General features: G+C 30.8%; 1 protein-coding gene across 1 annotated transcript; it reads left to right on the top strand.

Moving 5' to 3' along the window:
• Window positions 1-3,362: 3,362 nt before the first annotated feature.
• LOC113864617 (TATA-binding protein-associated factor BTAF1) lies at window positions 3,363-23,485 on the top strand. Its single transcript, XM_027498540.1, has 28 exons — window positions 3,363-3,547; window positions 3,636-3,730; window positions 4,309-4,523; window positions 4,945-4,999; window positions 6,010-6,091; window positions 6,606-6,940; window positions 7,177-7,285; window positions 7,423-8,038; window positions 8,230-8,362; window positions 8,563-8,631; window positions 10,761-10,972; window positions 12,420-12,642; window positions 12,783-12,956; window positions 14,363-14,788; window positions 14,868-15,302; window positions 15,440-15,559; window positions 15,642-16,121; window positions 16,653-17,191; window positions 17,570-18,062; window positions 18,144-18,212; window positions 19,773-19,877; window positions 20,152-20,379; window positions 20,462-20,725; window positions 20,818-20,867; window positions 21,074-21,183; window positions 21,285-21,367; window positions 22,338-22,550; window positions 22,954-23,485. The coding sequence occupies exons 1-28, from the start codon at window positions 3,499-3,501 to the stop codon at window positions 23,122-23,124; spliced, it is 6,153 nt and encodes a 2,050-aa protein (XP_027354341.1). The 5' UTR covers window positions 3,363-3,498; the 3' UTR covers window positions 23,125-23,485.
• The last annotated feature ends 3,816 nt before the right edge of the window (window positions 23,486-27,301 follow it).

Raw genomic sequence — 27,301 nt, 5'->3', positions numbered from 1 at the left:
CATAATAACAAAACAAACAAATTCATTTTAAGATATTTTACATGTTTTCTCTTTTCATTTATCATTTTTTATAAATAAGTTATTCACAAATTGATAAGTTAAAAAAAAATATTCAAGACTTGCTTCTCAAATTTAATTAAAAAGAAGGTAGATGCAATTCTTCTAATGTTAATTTTTCGTACGTGTAATATTTAGTATTGAAATTTAAATTTAATAATTATTTAAATTTCAAATATTCAAATAATAAAATATGTATAAACTTTTACTATAACATGAGAGTTTAAAAATATAATATTAATAAAATCAATTAATCATACAATTATATATGAATAGTTAAAATTTAATTTTTTTTAAAAATATACAATTTTATAAAATTTACATGATTTGCTTGCTTTAATCTTGACCGTTTATAGTAAGATTCAATGATTAATTTGTTTTTTATTTCACTTCTATATAAAAAAAATCATTCAATATGTGTCACACATATGTATAATATTTTTATAATTCTATATATTATGTTTAAATATTTACTGTAAATAATTTTCACATATTGAAAAGGAATGAACATATAAATTATTTGAATAAACCGTGTTTAGATAAAATAATTAAAATTTTGGAGAATTTTAAATTTTAAGAAATTTAAATTTTATTATTTTAAAACAGTTTTTTGGATAAAAGAATTGAAATTTTTTATATCAAATATTTTTATTTGTATAGAGTAATTAAAATATTTATATATATATTTAAAATATTACTATATTTGACAAAATTCATTAAAATATAAAATAATATTATTAAATAATTCACAAATTAATAAAAAAATTGAATAAAAAAATAAATGAAAATAATATTTCAAATTTTTAATTTTTAAAAATTTATAATTCTTTAATTTTAATTTATTAAAACTTTCCACTAGAATTCTTAAATTTTTAAATTTTTTAAAATTAAATATCAAAATAATAAATTTTAATTGATAAAATTATAAATTCTTAAAAAAATATATTTCATTCAAACATACTCTAAAAGTTATTTTAATTTAATTTATGATCTTAAATTTAAATTTTAATAAATACAAAAAAATTTGTTATATAGAATTTTTTTTATAAAATATTTTATGATATCCAAATTATACTAGCTATATTTGGTAAAACAAGTTGAAATCTGCGAATTTATAATTTTTATCTATAGATTTGTAACTAAAAATTTATAGATATATAAATAGTTTATAAAATTAAATTATTTGACAAATTAAGTTATTAATTTATGTTTAATATTTTAAAATGACATATAATATTATATCTATATAATGCTAAAGTTAAATATAAGTTATTTTAATATATCTTATTAATAAAAATAATACTATTAATTTAAATTAAAGTTTAAATTATTTTTAAAATTATTAATATTTTAATATATTATATCAATAAATATTACACAAATTGATTTAAATAATTTTAATTTTATATTATTATTTATCTAATTAATTTATTTTATTTAACAAATGTATTATTAAATATTAATACTAAAAAAATAAAAAATACTATCATAAAAATAAAAAATAAATTCATAATAAAATTAATATACTGAATTTTAATTGTATAAATGATAAGTTATATTTTTTTAAAAATAAAAAATAAAAAAATATTAATAATTAGTTTTGGAAAGTTAACTTTCAAAAGTTATAAATACCTTTAATTTTATATTTACCAATCAATTCTACTAATTTATTAACAGAAATCAATAAATTACAAGTTTGTAAATAAGTTACAAGTTATTTTTAACAAACATAGTTATTATCATAAAAAAGTAAATTTTTTAAATATATATTTAGTAAAATAATAACTTAAAATTATTATAATTTTTTATATTTATTTGAATTTTTCTTTAAAATATCCCTTTTCTTTATAAATTATATAAGTTTTAAAAAATAAATTTAATTTACTGCTTCACAATAAATGTCTCTATTATTATGATTTAGATTCGGATATGTATGTTAATAATGATTAATTAGAATTTAGAAATATTAGTGCAAATGTGTTTGTTATTTTATTTTAATTTTAGTTGTTACTATTTTATTCGTTTTTTTTAATTTTTATTCTTGTTCCAAATCACAGTGGGAAATGATGCCAAATTTTTTGGTCATAAGTCCATAGCCGGAAACGACGTCGCAAAAAATTGACCGGCCAACTTTTAATTTTTATTTCTTAAAAATCAATAACAACAATAAATAAAATTTTACAAAGAAAAAAAATTTAAAGTGAGGTACACTTGCTCTCGTTCTCTCTCGACTAATCCCTAGCTATTGACGGAGGCTCTCTCTCCCTCTATCGACTCAGACACTCTGCCGCCTCATTCTCGCCGGCGGTTTTCTTAGCTCCGGCGCCTATATTCACCGCCGATCAGTTTCTGCCAGAACCACAGGCTCGTTTCTCATTCTTCATCTCTCTTTCTTTGTTTATCGAATTTCATAGAATTATTCTTCCTTGCACCGCATGATCTATTCTCTATTGCTGTCTGCATTGTCGTGGCAAATCACAAAAGCGTTTTTCATTATTCTTTTCGCAATTGATACATTAATGATTCGAATTCCGCAGTCATGTTCTTGAATTCTCTGGCTTTATTATTTTCGTGTAAAACAATGGGGCTTTTATAGCGAATCAAAACTCAGGATTTGTTTACTTTCGTTCATTTTTTTCTTTCAATCTTTATAGTCACGACTTTTCCTAGTTATGCAACTGTTGGCAATCTATTGTTACTCGCACTGGATTGTTGAACTTGCTGCTATTGAATATAATGTCCATTTCGTCGAGATCACTGCATAACGATAACATGTAAAGCCAATCGATTTTCATGGTTGAAGGGCGTTATTCTGTCCGTCTTTTGCTTGTGGAAGTAGGTCCATAGTTTGTTATAGGTTGAATCACGTTGAATTCTGTATCTATTTTTCTTTGCCCTAGTTTATGTTTAGACACCTCGCTAAACTGGATACACTCAATGTTCATCAATATCCTCTAATATATTGTTCCGTAAAAAGTTACTTCTTACAATACAAAATGCCGAGAGGAAATGAGCAGCAGTTCCATGCTAAATCTGCGTATATACACACTAAAAGAACGAGCTATGTAAATCATCATATTTCAACGTGTCATTTCTTATGTTCCTATTAGGTATTACTGTCATGTCAATTTAAAGTCTATAGTTATTTGGAAAATAGCAAATAAATGATTGGCATTTCCATTGTCTTAGGCATGTCTAGCTCTTGGAGTAATTGCAGTGTATGGGTTAATGTTAATGTACTAATTTATTTGTCTTTGATAACATTATATTTTATTGTAACTTTTACGTGGATGTGGATGCAGATTTATGAAAGGTATAAGGGTACATTGATGCACTATTGCAAAAAAGTAGCTATGAATGTTTTTGTTCGATAGCATATTTGCTGGTTGGTACTGTAGATTATAGGCAAAGGGAGCAGCAAAGCATTTGGAATGATTTGCTATGGCCCAGCAGTCATCTAGGCTCCAGCGCTTGCTTACTCTCCTGGACAGTATCCTCCATATTTTCCTTCTCTTTACTTTTACTTAATCTATTATTTTTTTATTTATTTTTACTTTTCTTTAACCAAAACCTTTAAGCTGGTTCAACCCAAGCAACAAGGTTGACAGCTGCTCGTCAAATAGGGGACATTGCAAAATCACACCCTCAAGACTTGACCAGTCTTCTTAAGAAGGTATTATTTTGCTATAGTTCTATTCACCCTTTTTTTGTTGTTATATGTTCATTTTACATCACATTATGCACTGTCTTCATTTTATGTCAATTTTGCTAAGTACCATGGTGTAAAAGTCAAAATTAGTAATGAACTCATTCTCTTTTATATCTCTCTCTCATTAAGAAATCAAAACTTTTGGTTGGTGGACAATTTTATGGTTAAATGTTAAGATAATAAAACCATTTCATGGCCTGCCCCTAATATTGCAAGCGTTTGGAATAATTTCTTGACATGGTAATTTAGCCTCTTTGATTAAGTTAACAGGATTCAATAGCTTAATGGTTGCTTGCTGCTGCTGCTTTTTTTTAATAACTTTTAAAATAAAAATTTCAGCACTAGGTGACTGCCTGTTAGAGTTGAGTTGTATCGAAGAAATTGATGTTATTTAATTTGGACAAGTTGTTTTAAATATTTATTCAAGATAAATATTTAACACCAATGTTTGTTTTTCCTTTCCTCCCTGTCCCGTATATTTATGATGTTTGTCAATTATTTGTGAAATTGATTTTAACACCCTGTTTTCATATGATGTTTAGGTTTCTCAATATTTGCGCAGTAAAAATTGGGATACAAGAGTTGCAGCTGCTCATGCGATTGGGTCTATTGCTGAGAATGTTAAGCACATAAGTTTAAATGAACTTATTGCTTCTGTTGTTTCAAAAATGTTAAAGGATGGGATATCTTGTAGCATTGAGGATCTGTGTGCATCACCTTATTTACTATCAAAAATTACAGGAAGCTCATTTAGAAGGTTGTACAATGAATGATGACATTTTTTTGTTTCATAAAATAGACATTTCTATTGGATAAAAAAAAGAAGGTAGAGCTAGGGGAAGTAATCCTACAAAATAGAAAATAGTAAAAATAGAACAAGGAGCATAAAAAAATTGGGAGGCATCAGCTGCCTGCCCAGGGAAAACAACAGCCTTAAAAGTTATTGCTTTATACTCCAATCTGATGTATCAAAGAACTTCTGAACACTGCCGTGGAGTCTTACTCCCATGTTTTACCCAAAGCTTTATACTGAATCATGAAAAACTGCTCCAAAGTGAAATCCATCCAGCGCTCATCATGAACTGAAAAATTATAGTTGTTTGAGAATGATTTTTCCCTTTTTTTATTACATTGATTGAACATATCTTTTGAAAAATATTTAATTTGTCCTTTGACAGCTTTGATATGAACAAGGTGCTTGAATATGGAGCTTTATTAGCTTCAGGAGGACAGGTAATATAATTTGTTGTTACAATCTAAACCTTATATTTTGTTTTTCTGGGTCAATATACTCACACACACTCAAATATATTACCACTTGTTGCAGATACGTTTAAATTGTACAAAAAGGAAAAGACCATATTGTCCTTGATTGGTAAAGAGTCATCCTTGTTTTAAGGGAGGGATGAACTTTTTGTTTGAGAAGTGAACAATTTTTGACAAAACATTCATGACGCTTAAGAAATTATAAAGTTTTAGAGAAGTTGAATGAGATCTGTATTCTAAATCACGGATAGAAAAATTGGATGTAAAAAAAAAAAAATACCGACCAAAGAAATATGAATTGTTCAGGGGTTAGGACACTAGACAAGGAATGGGATTACTAGATAGTCTTGGTGGTTGTGATCTAGATTGATTTTTCAGAAAATAGTTGAGCACCAAATGACAACATACGCTGCACAACACCAAAGAATCTTGCATGCTCCTCCCCCCCCCCCCCCCCAACACCACCGCCAATGTTTCCATCACTTTTTTAGTGACTGTTTTAATGCGATTATAATAGAATTAGCTGTTCCAGACTACTATTTTAACGCAAATATTTAGTGACTACAAACTACGAAGTTTTTAGAGTTAATTGTTTAATTCCCAATCAAGTTCCAATGTGTAGAGCAAATAAATATGTTTTTCCAAGGATTTTTCTGGTTCTGGTAAATTTATAATTTCTTTATAGTCCTAGGTGCTTGGACAGAACCTACCCCCGTTTCATAAACCACTGAAATTTCTAATTTGTGTTGATTGGTATGAGAGCTGAGTTGGGTCCATATTGACAATGCCAGATTGGTATTATATCTGAATGTGTCAGTTGAACTTGTTTTTCCATTGCAATTGTATGTCCATAAACTGCATTTTGTGGTTCATACCTCACACACAATGAAAGACCCATGGATTTCTTTTGGAGTTTTCTTGTTTTGATTGCACGTGCAAATTATTTTGTAGACATTTTATGTCTTCTTCCATTTCAGGAATATGATATCGGAAATGATAATATAAAGAACCCAAAGGAGCGTTTGGTTCGTCAGAAGCAAAATCTTCGGCGTCGTTTAGGTTAGTAAGAATGTCTCAAGATGTAATATTTCCCTGGTCAATAGGTGCAAGTGAAATGATGACTTTAACCAAGTTAATGATTGGTAAACATGTATGGCTGATTCATGATCTCATTTAGTTGATGTAAATGAACACTTGTGAGCACCTAACAGGGTGTTGTGGTAGGAAGAAAGCAAGCTGCATTATTAGAAAGTCAAATGGCACTGTATTAATTTATGGGGTGGGGGGGGAGGGGTAAGTAAAAAGAGAAGCAGCTGTAGTGGGTAGGTTAATGCTTTGGTACTTACAGAATCTAAAGCACTTGAAATGAGGCATTAATTTACTTTCTTTTCACTTAAGTGTCTATTTGTTTGAGTTGTTTTTAAAGAAAAACAATTCTTTTGATTTAAAAGCATACATAATGTCTTTTATTATTACACAATCATTTTCTTCTTCCTTTTTAAAGCATATCCTAAGTTAAGGCATCCTATGTTTTTGTGTTTCTGATTCCAAAAATCCTTTTCTGTTAGTATAGGTTTGGATGTCTGTGAACAATTTATGGATATCAGTGATGTGATAAGAGATGAAGATCTTATGGCTCCCAAATCAGACTCACATCTCAATGGAATAGATCATAGAGTTTTTACATCTTGTTCCGTACATAACATCCAGAAAATGGTTGCAAATATGGTTCCTAGTGTCAAATCCAAGTGGCCAAGTGCTAGGGAACTAAATCTTTTAAAGCGCAAAGCAAAAATAAACTCAAAGGACCAAACCAAAAGCTGGTGTGAAGATGGAAGTACAGAGATATCAGTTGCTCAAAATTTGGCTTCAAAAGGTTCATGTCCTGATTCAGTAAATTGCAGTAAGGTGATGTTTTGTTTTGCTTGTTAATTCATTGGTAATTTTGGGCTCTCTTTAGGGCATGGCTTGGCACTATAATCCATTACTCTCCTATAGGCATTGCTGGTAGCAGTTATTTTGTTAATTGTTAAGCATTGTTATTTGTTGTTACTATTGTATATTCTATTTTTTGTATTGATTCACTTTCTATTTGCAATCACAAGGCATGATTTGGAATTATTTCAATGTGTGATTTTGTATAGGCATTCGTTGATGTTAATCATGATGAAGATGGCTTTGAGCTTGATGGAGATGGACAATGGCCTTTCCATACTTTTGTAGAGCAACTTATTATTGATATGTTTGATCCTGGTAAACATTTTTCCCTGTTGGCACATTTTTGTATAATTTGAAAAAAGATTGTGGGACACACGCACAAACATACACACACTAGTGAATTTTAACTTTCATTTTTCTTTGAATGATTATTTATCAAATGCTGTTGCTAGTTTGGGAGGTACGACATGGTAGCGTGATGGCACTGAGAGAGATTTTAACACATCAAGGTGCTTCTGCTGGAGTATTTAAACATGACTCACGCTTGGGTGGGACCCTGTTTATTGAATTAGAAGACAAAAGTATATCAAATACTTTGAAGAGAGAGAGGGAAATTGATTTAAATATGCAAGTTTCAGTGGATGAAGTTGTTCCAAACTTGAAGAGGCCAAAACATGAAGATGTAACATCATCCACCTCTGTGGATAGTGTAATGATATGTGGCAATGAATTTGACAATGAAATCAGCATTAATTCTGAAACCCACGGATGCAATTTACCTTTGGACTATGGAAGTGGGCAATTTAATGGTAATTCTGTTGACATCGATCTGGAATCTTTCTCTGATGGTTTACATGATGCATGCAAGGAGCCTGCTAATATTGCAGAGCAGAAGGGTCATTCTGATGACAATAAGATTCCCTCTGGAAATCTTAATGTGCTCAGAAATCTTCCTCAGAATTGTGAGCTGGTGAACTTGGTTAAAGTGGCTAGAAGTTCCTGGCTTCGAAACTGTGAATTTCTTCAAGACTGTGTGATACGCTTTTTGTGTGTGTTGTCACTTGATCGGTATGAAATTTTTGTTCATGTCTCTTAATGAATAATCTAGATTCTGGTGAACTTATGTTTACATGGCTGATTGACAAAATGCTGTGCTTCTGTTTTTTCTTATTATTGGCTATTATTGTCAACTTTATACCTCAGGGCTGTCTCTTTTTCTGCATGTGTTTTTGATCATTTTTTTTTGTATTTTATTTCAGCTTTGGAGATTATGTATCTGATCAGGTTGTTGCTCCAGTGCGTGAAACCTGTGCACAAGCATTAGGTGCTGCATTTAAGTATATGCACCCAGCCCTAGTAAATGAAACATTGAACATATTGTTGAAAATGCAGGTAAACATCACTTAATGGCACAATTTTTTTCCTTTTAATACTTATAATTTTCATAGCTTTAATATGCATTCAACTTCTCTGACTTTTTCTGTGTCCTTTTCTTTCCCATGGAACAATTTCTTTTATTGGTTTTGGTTTATGTGTTCTCTGACTCAGATTGGTTTTTAATCTTTATGCTTCTGGTGTTGCCTTTTGTTCAGTGTAGGCCAGAGTGGGAGATTCGTCATGGCAGTCTTCTGGGTATCAAATATTTGGTTGCTGTACGGCAGGTGAATTTCTATTTGCCACCACTTCTTTTCTAGGTTTTTTTGCTCTATATGTATCACAGTTGGGACACTTACTTAGCTCTCTTGTTATGCATATATTTTTTTTGGCCATTGTCTGTGCAATACACTGTAGTCATATGCATTGAGTCATTGTCTGCAAAAACTTTTTATGGGTTTCAATATACACTTAGATTTTTATGTATGCAATAAATTTTCATGATAATTCTGTCTCTTTTCTTTTGAGTGTGTCTATAATATGTTTCCTGTGCTTTTGATGTAGTGCAAGGCCTGATCCTAGTTGCCGTTCAGTTTTTGTTTCCATCCTTGACACTCATTGAAATCTAATTTGCATCGTATTGGTGTCAGTCTATTTTTTTTCTTAACTGAAAAACAGCAAAGTGATAATTAATGGCTTTCAAATATTCTAGTTCAATAATTTTTTCTTTGCGATTATTGCTAGTTTCTCATCATAAAGAGAAAATAAAATCGTTTGAAAGACCAATTATGTGTTTGTTGATTACTAGAATGGAGAAATTTCCATAATCCTATTATATTTTTCTAGATCTTGACGTGTCATGCATGATGAGGTTATGAGTTAGCAGTTTCTGGATCTCTAATCCCTTACCATATAACAACTCTGTATACTTTTCTATTCTGTTTGTGTGTAGCATGATGTGTTGTTATTTGAATGACTAATAGCCAGCTTCTTTGATGTGGTAGTGTTGCATGTAATAAAATGTTGAATAAATCCTTTTTGCTTTTAAAAGAAGAGTTATCTTTGCCTTAGTGAAATGCATGGGATATGGACCAACCTGGCAGTGTGGAATGGGGGTGGTTGGGTTTGAATTGGAATTAGGAAAGTAACTAGCCTGTATAGTATTTCTTTGGTGGGGTTTTGCAAGTTACATCCCTGAAGGACATCTGGTTCTATGACTTTGACTAGGTGTCATTGTGTTGCCAACAGTGATGTAGCTGTTTAATTGTTTCCCACGTCTATGCAAGGACTGAGTTTAATGGTTTTTACTTGAGTGGTGATATCTGCTCTTAATATGTATTAAATAAAGTCTCAAAAGGATGAATAGCATAAATTATAAACACAGTAGGGCAAAGACCCCCTTCCCAATTCATTTGTAGTTAGTTCTGTAGAGTGTACAATGTTTCAATGACCTCCTGAACTCTAGAAAAAAATCCCTATATTAGTACAACATTGGTAGCAGCTAATTAAGAAGATTATATCACAGTCATTTTTCATTTGATAGTGGTTAGTTCTTTCCCTATTGAGTATGTAGGATATAGAAAAAATTACATGAATGTTGTGTGTCCACACTTGTGCATTTATAATCACGTCAGAGTATGAAGAAAAAATCAAATCTCTTAATTATGGTAATGGCTCCCCGAACTTCTGTAACTGTGTTTTATATAAATATTAACCCTTGATAAATATGTTTTATAATATCCTATAACTGCAGTAACGGTTATATATGCTCTAATATTTACATATATGCCATGTGTCAAGCATATTTAGTATATTTTATTACAAATGTATTATTAAAACTGAACCAAATTGCATATTTAGTATACTTATATTACTTTTTCTATTATATACAAGTTAATTTTTCCTTATTATTATCATTACTTTGCATAAATATATGAGACACTTATTTACTTTAGACCCTCTCACTTTTCTTTTCATTGAGTATCTTTTTTTCCCTTCTCTACAAACAAATCAACCATGTTTTCATAAGTTCACTCCTTTGATTAATATTTCTTCTCTTTTTTTTTTTGTTTGTTTTCTTAACAAATTCAAACTGACCTCACTTAGTGGGATAAGACTTAGTTGTTGTTGTTCTTAACAAATTCACTTCAATTTTGGCTGGATTTAGCTCCTTTATTTAAATTAAGAGTTAAATTAAACTTCATAATTATATATATATATATATAAGTCATATAAACCAAATAAAGTGATCCAAATTGAATCACAAAAAGATTGATTGGTTTGTTTTAGATATTACATGAAAACTCAATCAAACCTACCCACATAGGAAGTGTTGTTTCTTTCTTTTTTAATGACATGAAATTCAAGAGATGTTTTATATTATTCTGGCTTCTGATGTATCTCTTACTTATACTAGGAGATGCTTTCTGATTTGCTTGGACGTGTTCTTCCTGCTTGTAAATCTGGGTTGGAGGACCCAGATGATGATGTCCGGGCGGTTGCTGCTGATGCATTGTTACCAGCTGCGGCTGCAATTGTTGCATTACAGGGTCAAACGTTGCATTCAATTGTGATGCTTTTATGGGATATATTGCTTGATTTGGATGATTTAAGCCCGTCCACTAGCAGGTATTTTACTGGCTAAATTTTGATAGTTATCTTTACAACCTTTGTTACATTACATTATTATGTCCTCATTTATGTAGACAGCAATGATAATATGTTTGTCTGATATGTCTTCCATGCTCCATCAATTATAGAGTCTATATGTTGGTGAATTTGCTTGTTGTTACCTTAGGTTGTTTATTTGATGATGTTGATTAATTGGCCAGTCTGTAATGATACCATTTTGGTCATAATTTAATGTATTATATAAATATAATGTTGATGTGTACTGGTACCTTTTCCCTCAATTTGTTATCCTCAAGTGTCACATATTCTAAAAAATAGGATTTTAAATTTTGTTATGTTATTATAGTACAAGGGTGTGCCCTGGCAAAACGGCAAAAGTTGTTGCCTTGTGACATGGAAATCATTGGTTCAAATCCCACAAATAGCCTCTTTGCAGGAATGTTTGCATTCATCTTAGTATCTTACCCTCCTCATATACCCCCTAAGCCTTGTGCTTCTTATGTTATGCTTGGCTTTATTTAGTTAGCATATCCACTGAAATTTGAATGGCTCAACATCCTGGCCCATGTCACTTGTAATAGGTGCATCCCTTAAACTTGATGCTGTTTAAGAAACTGGAAGGAAAAAGGTTTTAGGCTATAGCCTTGCTGCCAGTCAGTTGTAGCCTTTAGCCTAGTGATGAGCACTTGATTTCCTATAATAGGATCAAGGTTACTGGTTTGAGTCCCCTGGGTGACATAAGGGGAAGAGAGAGGGATTGTTGATACAATTTTGAGAAACTTCAGGGTAATAAAGTTGTACCCTTGTCATTTATAACTTTTGTCCTTGTGGTAACTGTATGATCTGATGGAGTTACCCCTAAATAGGCTGCAATGCAACTCATCCATGTCTGCATCTTGATCTAACCCATTGAAATATATTTCACAGCTGTATGATTTAGATCTCAGTTCTCTCTAAAATTGGGCAAGGCTGTGTTCATTTTTGGAGGCCCATATCCCTGTCTTTTCCTCATCAATCCCCTATCCAACATTTCTATTTGACTAGGGTTTCAATATTTCTGTAATTTCTCTCCTTTTATTTTTGGCAAAATTTAAATGATAAAACTTTTTATTATAATCCTATGTTCTTACATGCTCTTGCTAGATTGTTTTTGAGTAACATCCTTTAAACTAATCACTTATCTTTGTTTGCTGATTATATACGATGCAATCTGATGCATTATAATAGTAATTTGATCTTGTCATCCTTTTGTTATCTATTCTTTGAAGTAGCTGAATATCAGTGCTTGCATCATATGCAGTTATAATTGTTTTAGAGAGTATTACTACTTCCTGCTAATTCTAGGTTTTGGGTTAGTTTGTATATTGTAGAGATCAAAGGCATCAAACCAAAGTTTTGTGATGTTATATTAGTATTAAATAATATTATTGTTATCTGTTTGCAGTGTAATGAATCTTCTGGCAGAAATTTATTCTCAAGAAGAGATGGCCCCAAAAATGTATAAAGTATTAAAATTTGGTGACAAGGAAACGGAAAATGGAGTTCGTGGTTGTGGTGATGATGATGGAGAAGATAATCCCTATGTGCTTTCAACATTGGCACCGCGTTTGTGGCCCTTTATGAGGCATAGTATCACATCTGTCCGTTATTCTGCAATAAGAACTTTGGTATTTATCTTTATTCCTTGATGTTCGGTGCAAAAATTGAATCTTATATAACACTTCCTGTAACATATTTATAATACAGTTTCTGTTTCACAAAAGGTGATACATGCCTTAATGGCTTACTGTAAATTTTCTGTCTTCAGGAGAGGCTCCTTGAAGCTGGATATAAGAGAAGCATGTCTGAGTTCTCTAGTACTTCATTTTGGCCATCTTTTATATTTGGAGATACCCTTAGAATTGTCTTCCAGAATCTGCTATTGGAAACAAACGACGATATCTTGCAATGTTCTGAGAGAGTTTGGAGTCTCCTTGTTCAGGTATATCATCTGATAAGATGGGACATAGAAATGTTTTTGACTAAATGTTATTTGTGTGTATCTCCTTGTTCAGAGATAAACATTTAGTCAGGACTTCATATGTTGATTGTTGAAAGAAATTAATTTTAAAAGCTACAGAAATCATAGTATCATACCCATTACGGTGTTTAAATATGATCTAAAATTACATGCATGAACATTATTGCAAACTCAAATTCAACATTTCTGACAGTTATAAAGATTCTAGCAATATAAATTTGAGATTTCTTATGTTAAAAGCAGTAATTGTTATCAGAAACCTGTTGTTGGATCAGTTTGTGGGTGGATTTATGCAAACCAAATGGTATTTTTGTTGGTTTCTAATTCTGTATCAAGTTAGTGTTATTATATCTGGACTCAGGGTTTCCAGCTATTGCTAATATTTAGCCAATTATCCTAGTCCAATCAAATGATGTGTAGAATTTAGCTACTAATAATAAAATAAACAACGAAAATAATTGTAAAAAATATCATAACTATTCTAAAAGAATGCAAACTAAAAAAATTTCAGTAGAAAAAATATGAGAAGTGTTATTATCATCTCCAGCTTTGTTCTTTTTAAGGATACTATGTAAATTGATTATAATGTAAATTTGCAATCAACTTTTATAATGTAAATTGGTTCTATTTTGATTTTAATTCCAAACTGTTTGGTGTATGTTTTGAACCACACATAGAGAGAGGATGCTGTTGATACATGTAAAACGGTAGAGAAAACTGAGCAATGTGCACGTGTTAATTTATCTCTCGTATTTTTTTTCAAAGAGAAGATGTATACATCTGTGCTGTGTTGCACGACTGTTCAGAAAAAAACACTGCTGTGTACAGCAAATACTGATAGATACTAATGAATGGGATAGCTACTATGTAGCTACTAATACAACAGTCTCTCTCTTGCTGGAGCATATAAATCATATGCACCATGTTTGTTAGAACTGTAGCTAATTCACAACCTCTAAGAAGAGGCTCTGTAAATATGTGTGCTGATTGTCCTACAAGTTGATGAAACTTGTAGAAATGCTCCTTGACAGGATCTCTTCTTGGACTAGATGACAAGCCACTCTATATGTTCGGTCTTGCTAATTCATATCTTTGGCCATTGCTTATTTTGTATAATTTTTGCATCAAAATTATTTTATTTGGGTTCAAATTTGATCGTTTGTTTCAATTCTATCTTCATTCTGCTCTCTGTCTCGAACTGACCATTGTTATTCTTGTTTTTAAATGTGGATGGGGATTCATTTTACTAAAGAATCTTCTCCACTCTTCCCTAGGCCCTAAAAAGTGTTTTCTTTCCCACTCTGGTCTTGGTTAATTTTATATTTGTATTTTCTCATCCATAAAGTTGTCTGCCTAATTGATGGCAGTGTTCAGTGGAGGACTTGGAGATGGCTGCAAGGTCATACATGGCTTCTTGGATAGAACTTGCATCTACACCATTTGGCTCAGCATTAGATGCCTCAAAGATGTATTGGCCTGTTTCTTTTCCACGAAAAAGTCAAGTTAGAGCAGCTGCTAAAATGAGAGCTGTAAAGATTGAAAATGAATGTAGTGTGGATTTTAGTCTTGATACTACAAAAGTAACTATTCCACATGATAAAAATGGAGATGTTCCTATGAATTCTGTTAAGATAGTTGTTGGTGCTGATGTGGACACATCTGTAACTCATACTCGAGTAGTTACAGCAACTGCTTTGGGAATTTTTGCCTCTAAGTTGCCAGAGGGTTCATTAAAATATGTGATTGATCCACTGTGGAGCTCTCTGACTTCTTTATCTGGTGTCCAACGGCAGGTATGAATTCATACACAATGAATGTCTAGGTAATCTTCAGCCTTCTTTTCCTGCCTCTAATATTTGTTATTCTACTCAGGTTGGATCTATGGTACTTATTTCTTGGTTCAAGGAGATTAAGAACAGGAATTCATCCAAAAAACTTGATGGTATTCCTGGTGCCCTCAAAGAGTGGTTACTGGACTTGTTAGCATGTTCTGACCCTGCAATCCCAACTAAAGATTCACTTCTTCCTTATGCTGAGCTTTCAAGAACCTATGCGAAGATGCGTGGTGAGACCGGTCAATTACTAAATGCTGTCAAGTCTTCTGGTATGTTTAATGACTTATTGACTGCTATCCAAATTGAGTTGGATAGCTTGAGTGTTGATGATGCCATTGGTTTTACATCCAAAATTCCAGCATTGTGTAATGATAGTTCTGCTAATGAATCCTTGGGAAAGAATATTATGGATGATATTGAATCCACTAAACAGAGACTCTTGACAACTTCTGGATATTTAAAGTGTGTTCAGGTATGCTTCAAAAATTTATTATTTTTAAACTTTCTTGAAGTGTTATTACATGGTTTGTGCTTTGTTTTTGTTTTAAATTATCCTCAATAGATTTTTGACATGTTTATTTTTGGTTCATGTCATGGGATGATTTGCAGAGTAATTTGCATGTTACAGTCACATCTGCAGTTGCAGCTGCAGTTGTCTGGATGTCTGAATTTCCTACACGACTTAACCCAATCATTTTGCCTTTGATGGCTTCTATCAAACGAGAGCAGGTGCAAATTTAACGTACTGTTTTTGTAGTGCTTAGTATATGTTTAATAGATTGATATTGGACAAAATATGTCTTATCTTCAGGAGGAAATACTACAAATGAAATCAGCTGAGGCCCTTGCCGAGCTAATGTATCATTGTGTTGCACGTAAACCTAGCCCAAATGATAAATTAATTAAGAATATATGTAGTTTGACTTGCATGGATCCCTCTGAGACACCTCAAGCCAAATCCATTTGCACCATGGAGAATATTGATGACCAAGGTCTTCTGTCTTTTAGAACTCCCGTGAGCAAACAGAAGTCAAAGGTCCATGTGCTGGCAGGTGAAGATCGGTCAAAGGTGGAGGGATTTTTAAGTAGACGTGGGTCTGAGCTATCACTGAGGCTTCTGTGTGAAAAGTTTGGTTCTTCATTATTTGATAAGCTTCCTAAACTGTGGGATTGCCTTACTGAGGTGCTTAAGCCAAGCTCCTCTGAATCTCTACTTGTCAGTAATGAAAAGCAAGATGCTGTGGCCATTGAATCTGTTAGTGACCCTCAGACTTTGATTAACAATATCCAGGTTGGTGTTATTGATTTCTACCAGTGAACTTGGCTTACATGAGACTTTCTCATCAATAGCTATGAATTTGTGTGGAGTTGAACTGCAGTATCACAAGATGGGATGAAATTGTCAATGAGGCATTCATTCATGAAATTTTTTATATTGTTTTAATATTTTTATGATGTAGGATAGAAAACGGGAAATAAGACAGCCCCAGCGAATTTTCCTGGCTTTTTACAAGTCTCCCCTATCTGTAAATTTCTGAAATTAAAGAAAGTATATATATATATGTGTGTGTGTGTGTGTGTGTGTGTGTATGTATGTATGTATGTATACCATGTATGTATGTATATATATTGTTTTAAACTATACTGTAGTTCAATAGTTTCAAGTTTGGGAATATGCTTTGTTTAGATTTTTGGTCTGATAACATTTTTGTATTGGTTTCTTTGCTTAAATAAATTCTATAATTTTTCAATATTCATTTGCATCTCTTCTTAGTGATTGCTTGTATTATTCTGCATGATATGCATCATGGTTTTCTTGTAGGTGGTGCGCTCTATTGCTCCCCTGTTAAATGAGGAGTTGAAGCCAAAATTGTTGACACTTCTTCCATGCATTTTCAAATGCATTCAGCATTCTCATGTTGCAGTTAGATTAGCTGCTTCACGCTGCATCACTTCCATGGCACAGTCAATGACTGTTAAAGTTATGGGAGCTGTGGTTGAAAACGCTATCCCTATGTTGGAAGATGCATCATCAGTTTATGCTCGGCAAGGGGCAGGCATGTTGATTAGTTTTCTTGTTCAGGGGCTGGGTGTTGAGTTGGTCCCTTATGCTCCTCTATTGGTGGTTCCACTTCTAAGGTGCATGAGTGATTGTGATCAATCTGTCAGACAGAGTGTGACCCATAGTTTTGCTGCTCTTGTACCTTTACTTCCTTTAGCCCGAGGCCTTCCTCAACCAGTTGGATTAGGGGAAGGTATATCCAAAAATGCAGAAGATTTGCAGTTTTTGGAGCAACTACTTGACAACTCTCATATTGAAGATTACAATTTGTGCACTGAATTGAAAGTAACATTGAGGAGGTAAATTGGACTTATTTTTATTTATTATTATTATTATTTTTTTTTTTTGGGGGGGGGGGGGTGGTGGTGGTGGAGCTCAATATTCCATTTTGGATAGCATGGCTTGATGATGGAATTGAGCTTTAAATCTTTAAGCAGTTCCCAGTGTTGTGTTGTATCCATAGAACAAAAAAAATAAAAAAACTGTTTTAAGTCTTCACAATGAAGATGATATGTCCCTACTTCAATCTCATCCAAGACAATTCATTCCTCCACTCTCATGTCTTTGTTCCTCTAGTTACTTGGTTCATGACTTGTTATGTCATTATCTTTGTTTATATTCTTAATTTTTGGATCTATTAGTTTAACCTTTAATATATTTTATTCTTATGCTTCCAGGTATCAGCAGGAAGGGATAAATTGGTTAGCTTTTTTGAAACGTTTTAAGCTTCATGGAATTTTATGTGACGACATGGGACTTGGAAAGACACTTCAAGCATCAGCAATTGTGGCATCTGATATAGCTGAGCATCGAACTTCAATTGGGAATGAGGATCTTCTGCCTTCTTTAATTATTTGTCCATCAACATTAGTTGGGCACTGGGCCTTTGAGATAGAGAAATATATTGATCTTTCTGTTATATCTAGTCTTCAATATGTTGGTTCTGCTCAGGATAGAATGCTTCTTCGAGATCATTTCTGCAAGCATAATGTCATCATAACATCATATGATGTTGTCCGTAAAGATATTGATTATTTGGGACAACTGCTGTGGAATTACTGCATTTTAGATGAAGGACATATAATCAAGAATGCCAAGTCTAAAGTTACACTTGCTGTAAAACAGTTGAAAGCCCAACACCGCTTGATATTGAGTGGGACACCTATACAGGTTGGTAATGAAAATTTATGTCTCATTAAAGTCACAATCCTATCCTCAATAATCAGATAACTATGCTACTTTTTCTTGCAGAATAACATTATGGACTTGTGGTCACTTTTTGATTTTCTGATGCCTGGATTTCTTGGAACTGAGAGACAGGTATCCTTTTGCTGCTAATCATTACAACTGATGTTACAAAAATATAACTGCAACCTGTGATTGGTATTTGCTATAATTTGGAAACATGATTCATTTGGTATGTTAGGGTCTTAAAATGCTGGGACAGAATTGTGTTTATATTTTATACAATAAGTTTTTGAAATAGTTGACCAAATGAATTGTACCCCTTGATCATATTTATTGCATGTTTGGAGTAGCTCAATTTGGACTCTCAAAAATGTTTTCCAGCTAAAATCCTCAAAATCACTATTTTTGGCATGGGAGAGTGTGTATGTTGGTGGGGGGGGGGGGGGAAGAGAGAGAGTTTCTTTAGAGACAATTGAGACAACATTTTGGTTCCAAAGTTTTTACTTTTTACCCCCATTTATTGCCATTTGATAGAGTGAATGTGCCATCATAAGTCCTCAACTGAAGCCTAATTGCAGTATGGTTGATTTAAAATGTCAATTCACATTGCATGAAACAAAATTTAGTTCTATAAAATTTGATTTTACTGAGTCTATTTCATTCATTATGATGATAAATTAATTTGGATGATAGTGCTACTCAGCTGGATAGAAGTTGATAGAATTGAACCACAATATAATTAGATTCAAGGGTGGTTGAATTAGTCAAAGTGGTGGGAATCACTCCTTCATCTGATTCAATAACAATGCCAACCCATTGTGGAAAAATTTTGGCAAACTAATTTTGTACGTCTTGCATTTTCCTAATTTCAAATGTTTCACCTACCAAAGCTAATTTACTGGAATTACTTGCTGAAATGCATTACCAACTACCATTCCTGAATTTCCTATGAGCTTTTTCATGGTATGGCCATGATTAGATTTAATGTAATAGTGTCTTAATTTGCTTTTGGGCTGTTAGAAATATAAATCTAAACCTGGGCCTTCACTCAATCACTCAAATGTTTGGGTTGATTTAGTTCCGGATGTGATATTATCCTCCTTGCACCAGATGTCCAGTCCCAGGCATGGAGTGTGTGTTGGGACTTGGGATTTCATATTGAGTTATTGACTGTATTTATGGTCAAAGTAAAGCTTATAAAAGCTAAGACAATCCTAACCTTATGAACTAGCTTTTGAGTTTGAGTTAGGTTCAACTCAAATTTAAAAAGGACTTTTATGCTTGCCTTGCCAAAATGATCTTGCATCTAGGTCCAGAAGATATAAAACTGTTCTTGGGTCTCTACTTAATTTAATCTCTTAGGTTTATTTGGTATGTGACAATGATTGTCTTTTCTTGTTTCAGTTATCAGTTTATCACACAGTAGCACAACTTTTCCCTGCAAAAAAATCCATTTAACCATAAAAATATTTAGAATATACTGCAAAACCATGTTCATTCAAGTATTTGATTTTCCCTCCTGACATTTTGTGCTTATATGTTTCATGAGAGTTTCTTTAAAAAATGTCTTAGCCATCTAGCTAGTACTTGTGTTAATGGTAATGCTTATTTGCTGAGTACCAATAAATGTTTTTTTTAGTGTTCTTTTTAAATTGTTGTCACAATGAGCATTCTTTAATGTGGCTTTAACAGTTCCAAGCCACATATGGAAAACCGCTTTTGGCTGCAAGAGATCCAAAATGCTCTGCTAAGGATGCTGAAGCAGGAGCACTTGCTATGGAGGCATTGCACAAGCAGGTGATTTTCTCTTTCTCATTACAGCAAAGTCTGATACAGAAGGGTCGAAGGAGACTCAAGAATCTTAAACGAAGTTATTAAAAGAGACTTTTTGATTAAGATTTCTGAAATTTTGGTTTATGATTGATCTCAATAATGTCGTGTGATCTATGTATTCAACATCATCAAGTGAGATAAGACTTGGTGGTTATTATTGTTGTATTATTGTACTGCAAAATACAAGACAAGAAGATTTCTTTTTGTTTTCCTAACTTGATATACCTCTGTCCTCTAGGCAATGCCTTTCCTCCTTCGCAGGACAAAGGATGAAGTCTTGTCAGATCTGCCAGAGAAAATAATTCAAGACAGATACTGTGATTTGAGCCCTGTACAGCTTAAACTATATGAACAGTTTTCTGGTTCCCAAGTAAAACAAGAAATGTCATCCATTGTAACAACAGACGAGTCAGCTGCAGCAGAAGGAAGTAGCAGTTCTACTAAAGCATCTTCACATGTTTTCCAGGCAATGTGATTTCTTTAGTTATCAGTTAATTACTGTTTGTTCTATCATTCTTTTATGCTCAGAAATCTATTCCATGCTTCAGGCAATCCAATACTTGCTAAAGCTCTGTAGTCATCCATTGCTTGTCACCGGTGAAAAGATTCCAGATTCACTCTCTATCATCCTCTCAGGACTGTTTCCTACTGGCTCTGATGTTATTTCTGAACTTCGCAAACTCCATCACTCCCCAAAACTAGTTGCACTTCATGAGATTCTTGAAGAGTGTGGAATTGGAATTGATAATTCAGGTTCTGAGGGTGCGGTTAACGTTGGGCAGCATAGAGTCTTGATATTTGCTCAACATAAGGTGATGATTACCCTTTTCTTTGGGGCTAATTTCTTTCAGAAGATTAATAAATGGTTTACTGATTTTTTATTTTAACAATTGCTTATTTTCAGGCTTTCCTTGATATAATTGAAAGAGATTTGTTTCAGACACACATGAAAAGGTTAGTTCCTGGACTAGTCATCCAGTTCATCCAGTTAATAAATTTTGCAGTTTCGATTCCCAAGCTGGTTCATTTAAAGCTTTAACTTGAAAGCTCCTTTTTGTTTTTAAACAGTTTCCACTTTTTTTTGCATGGAACTATTATTCTCCAAAATGGATTTGCTTATTCTGAACTTTCATCTTGTTTTTACCTTTTATGTGTTACAGTGTCACTTATTTGCGGTTGGATGGATCAGTTGAGCCAGAAAAGCGTTTTGAAATTGTCAAAACTTTCAATTCAGACCCTACCATTGATGTCTTACTGCTTACAACACATGGTAAAAAAATTTCACCACCTTGTCTGAATTGATTTACCCATTTATTTCTCTTGTAGTTGTAGCTTACTATTTTGAAATTATATAATTTTATCTTTCTGCAGTGGGTGGGCTTGGTTTGAACCTGACATCTGCTGACACCCTTGTTTTTGTGGAGCATGACTGGAATCCAATGCGAGATCATCAGGTAATTACAATTCACTTACTGTAATCTTTGGTTTTTTTTTTTTTTTTTCCAGTTCAGTACCATTCTAATTTTGGGTGCTTATAATTCAAAACTAGCTGTTGGATTAATTTTCTTCCAACAGACTGTAATCAGGTTTTTCAGATTAAACTCTAGTTATATGTAGTAGTCGTTTGTTTCCAGTATGGCTTTGGATGATGTATGTTTAAGATTCTTTTGTGAAAAAAGCACTTCTCGCTCTCTCCCATATATGTGTATATATATATATAAGCTTTTGAAAAATAAAAACCAGCAGAAATAATCAAATTTCAGGTTTGTTTGGACTTGGAGAAGCTATTAGGAATAGCTTTTTAACAGAACTGGTACCACCAAGAGAAAGGAAAGAAATGAAAGATTACCATGAATCATTATTGATTTAGTTACTCACTGTTGATCAACCCAAGATCAGTGTGATACCCAGATCAATCTCAGAAACTAATAATAACGAATACAACTCAGCTTCCGGCTCTCTGAGTGGCCTGTCAACTCCCACATCACTTTTCCTTTTAGACTACAATTTACAACCCGCATAATTCCCTTTTTCCCCTTTTCAATCTATACTAGTCTGTTGTGTTAACAGCCACTAAACTGTTGCATTGCATCAGAGCCTATTCTGTTACATTTTCTTTTGATTCCGTATTTAGTCCCCACTTTCTTTCTTCTCATGTAACCTTCCATTATTGAAGGTCTATCGTTTTTCAACATTTTCACTAGTGTTTGATGAGCGGGAAAGTAGAGGGAAAGATGGGAAACCATTATTTTTTTAAATATCCTCATTATTTTTAATAAATTACAGGTCTTGTTCATCTATGGTTTTGTTGGGATGCTTAATGTCTTGTATTGTAATTTTTTTTACATTGTGTTTAAGTGCATGAAATGTCTAATACTCATTTTTTAATGACACCGTTTCTTATATTATTTATTTAACCTTCAGGCTATGGATAGAGCACACAGGTTAGGTCAGAAAAAAGTAGTTAATGTCCACCGTCTAATAATGCGTGGCACATTGGAGGAGAAAGTTATGAGTCTACAAAGGTTCAAATTGTCAGTGGCTAATGCTGTCATTAATGCGGAAAATGCTAGTATGAAAACAATGAATACAGATCAGTTGCTTGATTTATTTGCTTCAGCAGAAGTCTCCAAGAAGGTACGAATACGTGTTTATGTCTTGTATAGTTGCTCTCAATGCAGAATATAATAATTTGAATATGACCGGGGCGGTATTTTATGAATGAAGATTGAACATTATTAATTTGTTTTTGTATGCTATATGTATGTCTACCCTGGCAACTGAAGTTGCTAGAGGATTAGTGTGTGCCATTTTATTTTATGCATGGGGCTTCTGCCTTGGGCTAGGATTTTAGAAGTTGTAAGCCATCATATTCTTCTGAGGCTTCTGTCTTTTGACCCATTCTAACATGCAAGTTAGATACCCACATGCACAGGAGATACAAGTTTATAAAAAACTCGATTTTTTGTGATTTTGGAGAATATTAATGACCATGGTTTTTGTTTCTTTTCTAATGTTTTGGGCATGATCATTTGTATAGGGGGCTTCTGGTGTGAAGAGTTCAGAGAACAACTCTGATGGAGATGCTAAATTGGTCGGCAGTGGGAAAGGGTTGAAAGCAATACTTGGGGGATTGGAGGAGCTATGGGATCAATCACAATATACAGAGGAGTACAATCTAAGTCAATTTTTGGCAAAGCTCAATGGCTAATATTCCAGATTCATTTCAGAGTCAGAGTGTACATATCCAAGAGTACAAATTTTGACATTGTAACATCTCATTTTTTCCTCCCATGCCCTTCAGTCATTTTTTGTCGTCACTTTTCGAATACCCCATTTCTGGCATCTCCTCGTGTGCATGCATACAAGGTAAATCAGTGTCTGTATTTTACAGGACATTGAGGATAGTGAGGTTTGAGGTGTGGAGGCCCTTTGTTTGGGTGATTTGTAGAGAAATGAACTAGTGACGGCTTCAGGAGGGGATGGAGTAATATTTTTTTTGGATTTTGTATATATACAATCGATCCTAATTATAGTTATAGTCGTTGCTAACATGAAATGCCTTGCATTTTGCAATGTTCTCTGGAGTGCTGCTAATACGGAAATCCGTAAGATCTCTCTATCTAGTAGTTGTTAATCTGCTAAGCCATCGAAGATAAATAGTGAAACGCTTCTAAATTTGAAGAGTTGCTAAATTGGGATTTTTGTTTTTAACTAATTAAATATAATGGAATAGTTGGGCATTTTGGCGCGAACTGAACGGTTCAGTCAAGCAAAATTTTGCATTTTCGCTTAAGCGAAAATACAAAATCAACGTGACAGGATGGCACGAGAGAGAATTTGGGTCCAGAAGAAATCGAAATAAGTTATCCTCTTTCGTGTTTCGAAGAATAACGAGATTAAAATTGTGTTCTATTACCGAGTTCGGTATGGAAGAGCACTAAGTAATTATGGTTTACAAAAAAAAGCTAGAATAAGTTAAAAACTAAAAACTGTTTTTAAAAAATAAATCAAACATACTCTTAATTATTTAAATTATTATTATTTTTGTTTCATTCCCACTTTTTTTTTTTAATGCAATCACCAAATTTTTATATTGTATGTGAACATCTTTACCAATTTAAATTTTGTATTTTGAGATGGAAATGAATTGGATTAGGTTAAGTTTTACATTTTTTTTGAAAAATTACTTTCTAATGGTTTTTAAATAACTTAAAAATTATACTTTTTACTCAGTTAGTAGGTCTCACTTTTTTATGTTTGACAAAAAAATAATTATTTAAATTATGCATGTATCTATATATCTATATAAAATTGACTGCACTTATTACTGAGTGTATTAAATTTTGGAACATAAAAAATTATTTTTATATATGTAACTTCGTCTACTTATTACTCTATATATTAAAATTTAAAATGTATAAAGTCACTCGTATTAACTACATTTACTTATTATTTTGTGTATTACTTATTATTCTGTGCATTAAAATTCGAAACGTAAAACTTATAAATTAAAATTATATTTTATTCATACTTATTATATTTGAATTATATTTAAAAATTATTTATTAGTATTGATGGTTATATTATGTTACAAACGACAATATAAATATTTATATTATAAATTAACTTAAATTATCGTTATTAAAATTAATTATAATATTTTTTATAATTTATGAATTAAAATTATTACTATATTTTAATATAATTTATATTTTATTATGTACTTCAAATACTAAAATATATTTTGAATTAAAAAAATTAAATTTATAAAATTATTATTTTATATTATAAATTGTTAAATTAAATTTATAATAAAAGATAAACTTGCATATTTAAATTATTTTATTAATTAGTTTAACATAATCTATATTTATACTTTAAATACTAAAATGTAATTTGAATAAAAAAATATATTTATAAAATTACTTTTTTATATTATATATTATTAAATTAAATTTATTAAATTAAATTTTTAATGATAATATAAATTTACATATTTAAATTATTTTAATATAATTTATATTTCAATATTTATTAAAAATACAAAAATATAATTTGAATTAAAAATATTACATTTATAATATTATTAATATATATTTTTAAATTAAAATTCTAATAAAAAGACAAATTTACAAATTTAAATTATTTTATTAATTATTTTAACATAATATATAGTTTAATTTATATTTCAAAAACTAAATTTTACTTTAAAATAAAAAAATTATACTTACATAATATAATAATTATATATTATTAAATTAAATTTTTAATAAAAAGACAAGATAAGATCAAATAAAATAATTTAAAATTACTTTAATAATTTACATAATTTAAGAATTATAATCATAATTAATTCATATTTATTATCTTTGAATTATATTTAAAAAAATTTATTAAAATTGATGGTTATATTATCTTAAAAATGACAATAATAATATTATTGTGAATGACATGATGCTTAATAAAAAAATTATTAAATTTTTACATGTATCTAATGAACGAAAAAATTAAATAGTAAAAAAAATATCTATTAATTTCTTAAGTTACATTTTAATTGAAAATAAAATTATATATTTACTTTAAATTATACTTAAATTTGAATGATATTAATTTAAATTATTTTATTAAATATAATATATATAATCTATGTTTTAATTTGTACTTCAAATACTAAAATATACTTTAAATTAAAAAAAAACTATATTTAATTTGAGCTAGTCAAAGTTTCAGTTAGAGTTAAATAGGAGGTTTCCACCAAGTACTTTTGATACAAGCGAATATTTATTTTCTATAGGAGGTATAATAGATGAGTTCTAAGGTGTGTTTTCCTCCTAGATCTTTAAGTTAGAATTTGTTTTAGTAATTCACAGTTCTTTCTATTGTCTTTTTTTTTATATTTTTTAATTATGTCAACTGTCAAGAATTACCTGTTCATGTAAGTATATATGTTTTTCACGTTGATATTTTTTATTTTGTTTTACTAAATTGTGTTATATATTTCAATTTAATTTTTTGTGTAAGCATAAAGGTGTATTATTTTTAAATGATATTATGTATTAAATTTTATTTTTAACTGATTAATTTATATCAAATCTATCATTATTTTCTTTAATACATCATAAGTAATTATTTACTTTTATATTTTTCATGCTTTTGTAAAGAATAACAAATTCCAATAAAGATAAATGGATCACAATTGTGTGATACACTAAATATATATCGCTAAAAAAAGTTAATTAGTACTGATACGGTACTAATTGATGATGAAAAAGTATTAGTATTTGTATTTTCTTGATTAAAAATTTATTATTTTTAATAAATTATAATTGCATTATCTTTTATACGTTGTTGTATAATAATTAACTAACTTAATTTATTTTTAAATTTTTTAATTGATTAATTTTATCTTTCTATGGAGCAATTACATACATGCTTCCATAGTACAAAGTATTTCTTACCTGTTCAAGGGTATATTAAAAGAAGAAAAAATATACTTCATAACAAATTTTTCAGTGACAAAGAACAAAGATAGATTTGTTGCTGTTGAAAATAATTCTTTCATGTTGCAATTCTATGCCACTAACTATTATTAAGGAATTAAATGATAATAAGATAATTTTTTTACCATATCTTTGAGTTTGTAAACTTTGAAGATTTGAAATGTTGCTTTGAAAATAACGTCTTAACAAATATTTTGTTATAAAATTTTACTAAAATTATTATATTATTTGTATTTAATTTATCAATTAGTTTCCTAAATTTATTTATTTTATGAATAGATGTGATTAGAGTGGTCATGCATACAAGTTTTATTAAAGAAAAAATAAATGCTCAAAGTAAGATAAAAGAAGGAGGAAATTGATGTATAAATTATAAATTTGTAATGTATTGTTCAAATTTTTTAGATCATACAATAATTTATATTTGATATTTTTTATTAGGTTGCAACTTGAGGAAGATGAAATAAAAATTGATAAACAAAAGGCAACAATGGAAAATTTAGAAGATTGAACAATTTTTATTACAATATTGTATAAATACATTTAATATTATATAGAATTTGAAAAATAAAATATCACCAAATATTTCTATCATTTAAAAAATAATTTTGTTATCTTATTATATATATATATATATATTTTATTTTATTATTATATATATTATGTATTGACTTTATTCTTAATATAAAATTTATTTAAATTTTATATATAACGCATAAATTTTATATTATATTAACATCTGTAATTCTAATTGATGTAGAGATTAATTTTTATATTAAATAAAATTATTATTCTCTCTTAGTTTCTACCCAAATCTTAATTAAAAATATTTTAACTACTCTTTTTTTTTCTCTACTTCTATTATTTTAATTTTTTTAAAAATAA

Source organism: Abrus precatorius, unplaced genomic scaffold (assembly GCF_003935025.1).
Source record: "Abrus precatorius isolate BTA unplaced genomic scaffold, Abrus_2018 Scaffold4, whole genome shotgun sequence".
Classification (NCBI taxonomy): domain Eukaryota; kingdom Viridiplantae; phylum Streptophyta; class Magnoliopsida; order Fabales; family Fabaceae; genus Abrus; species Abrus precatorius.
This window is presented reverse-complemented; position numbering and strand designations above follow the sequence as displayed.

Excerpts from the sequence above, each read along its gene's own strand:
- LOC113864617 (XM_027498540.1), top strand. The coding sequence starts at position 3,499 with ATGGCCCAGCAGTCATCTAGGCTCCAGCGCTTGCTTACTCTCCTGGAC. Across the intron at positions 12,957-14,362 it reads TTTGGAGTCTCCTTGTTCAG|TGTTCAGTGGAGGACTTGGA; the intron begins GTATATCATCTG and ends AATTGATGGCAG. Across the intron at positions 14,789-14,867 it reads TATCTGGTGTCCAACGGCAG|GTTGGATCTATGGTACTTAT; the intron begins GTATGAATTCAT and ends TATTCTACTCAG.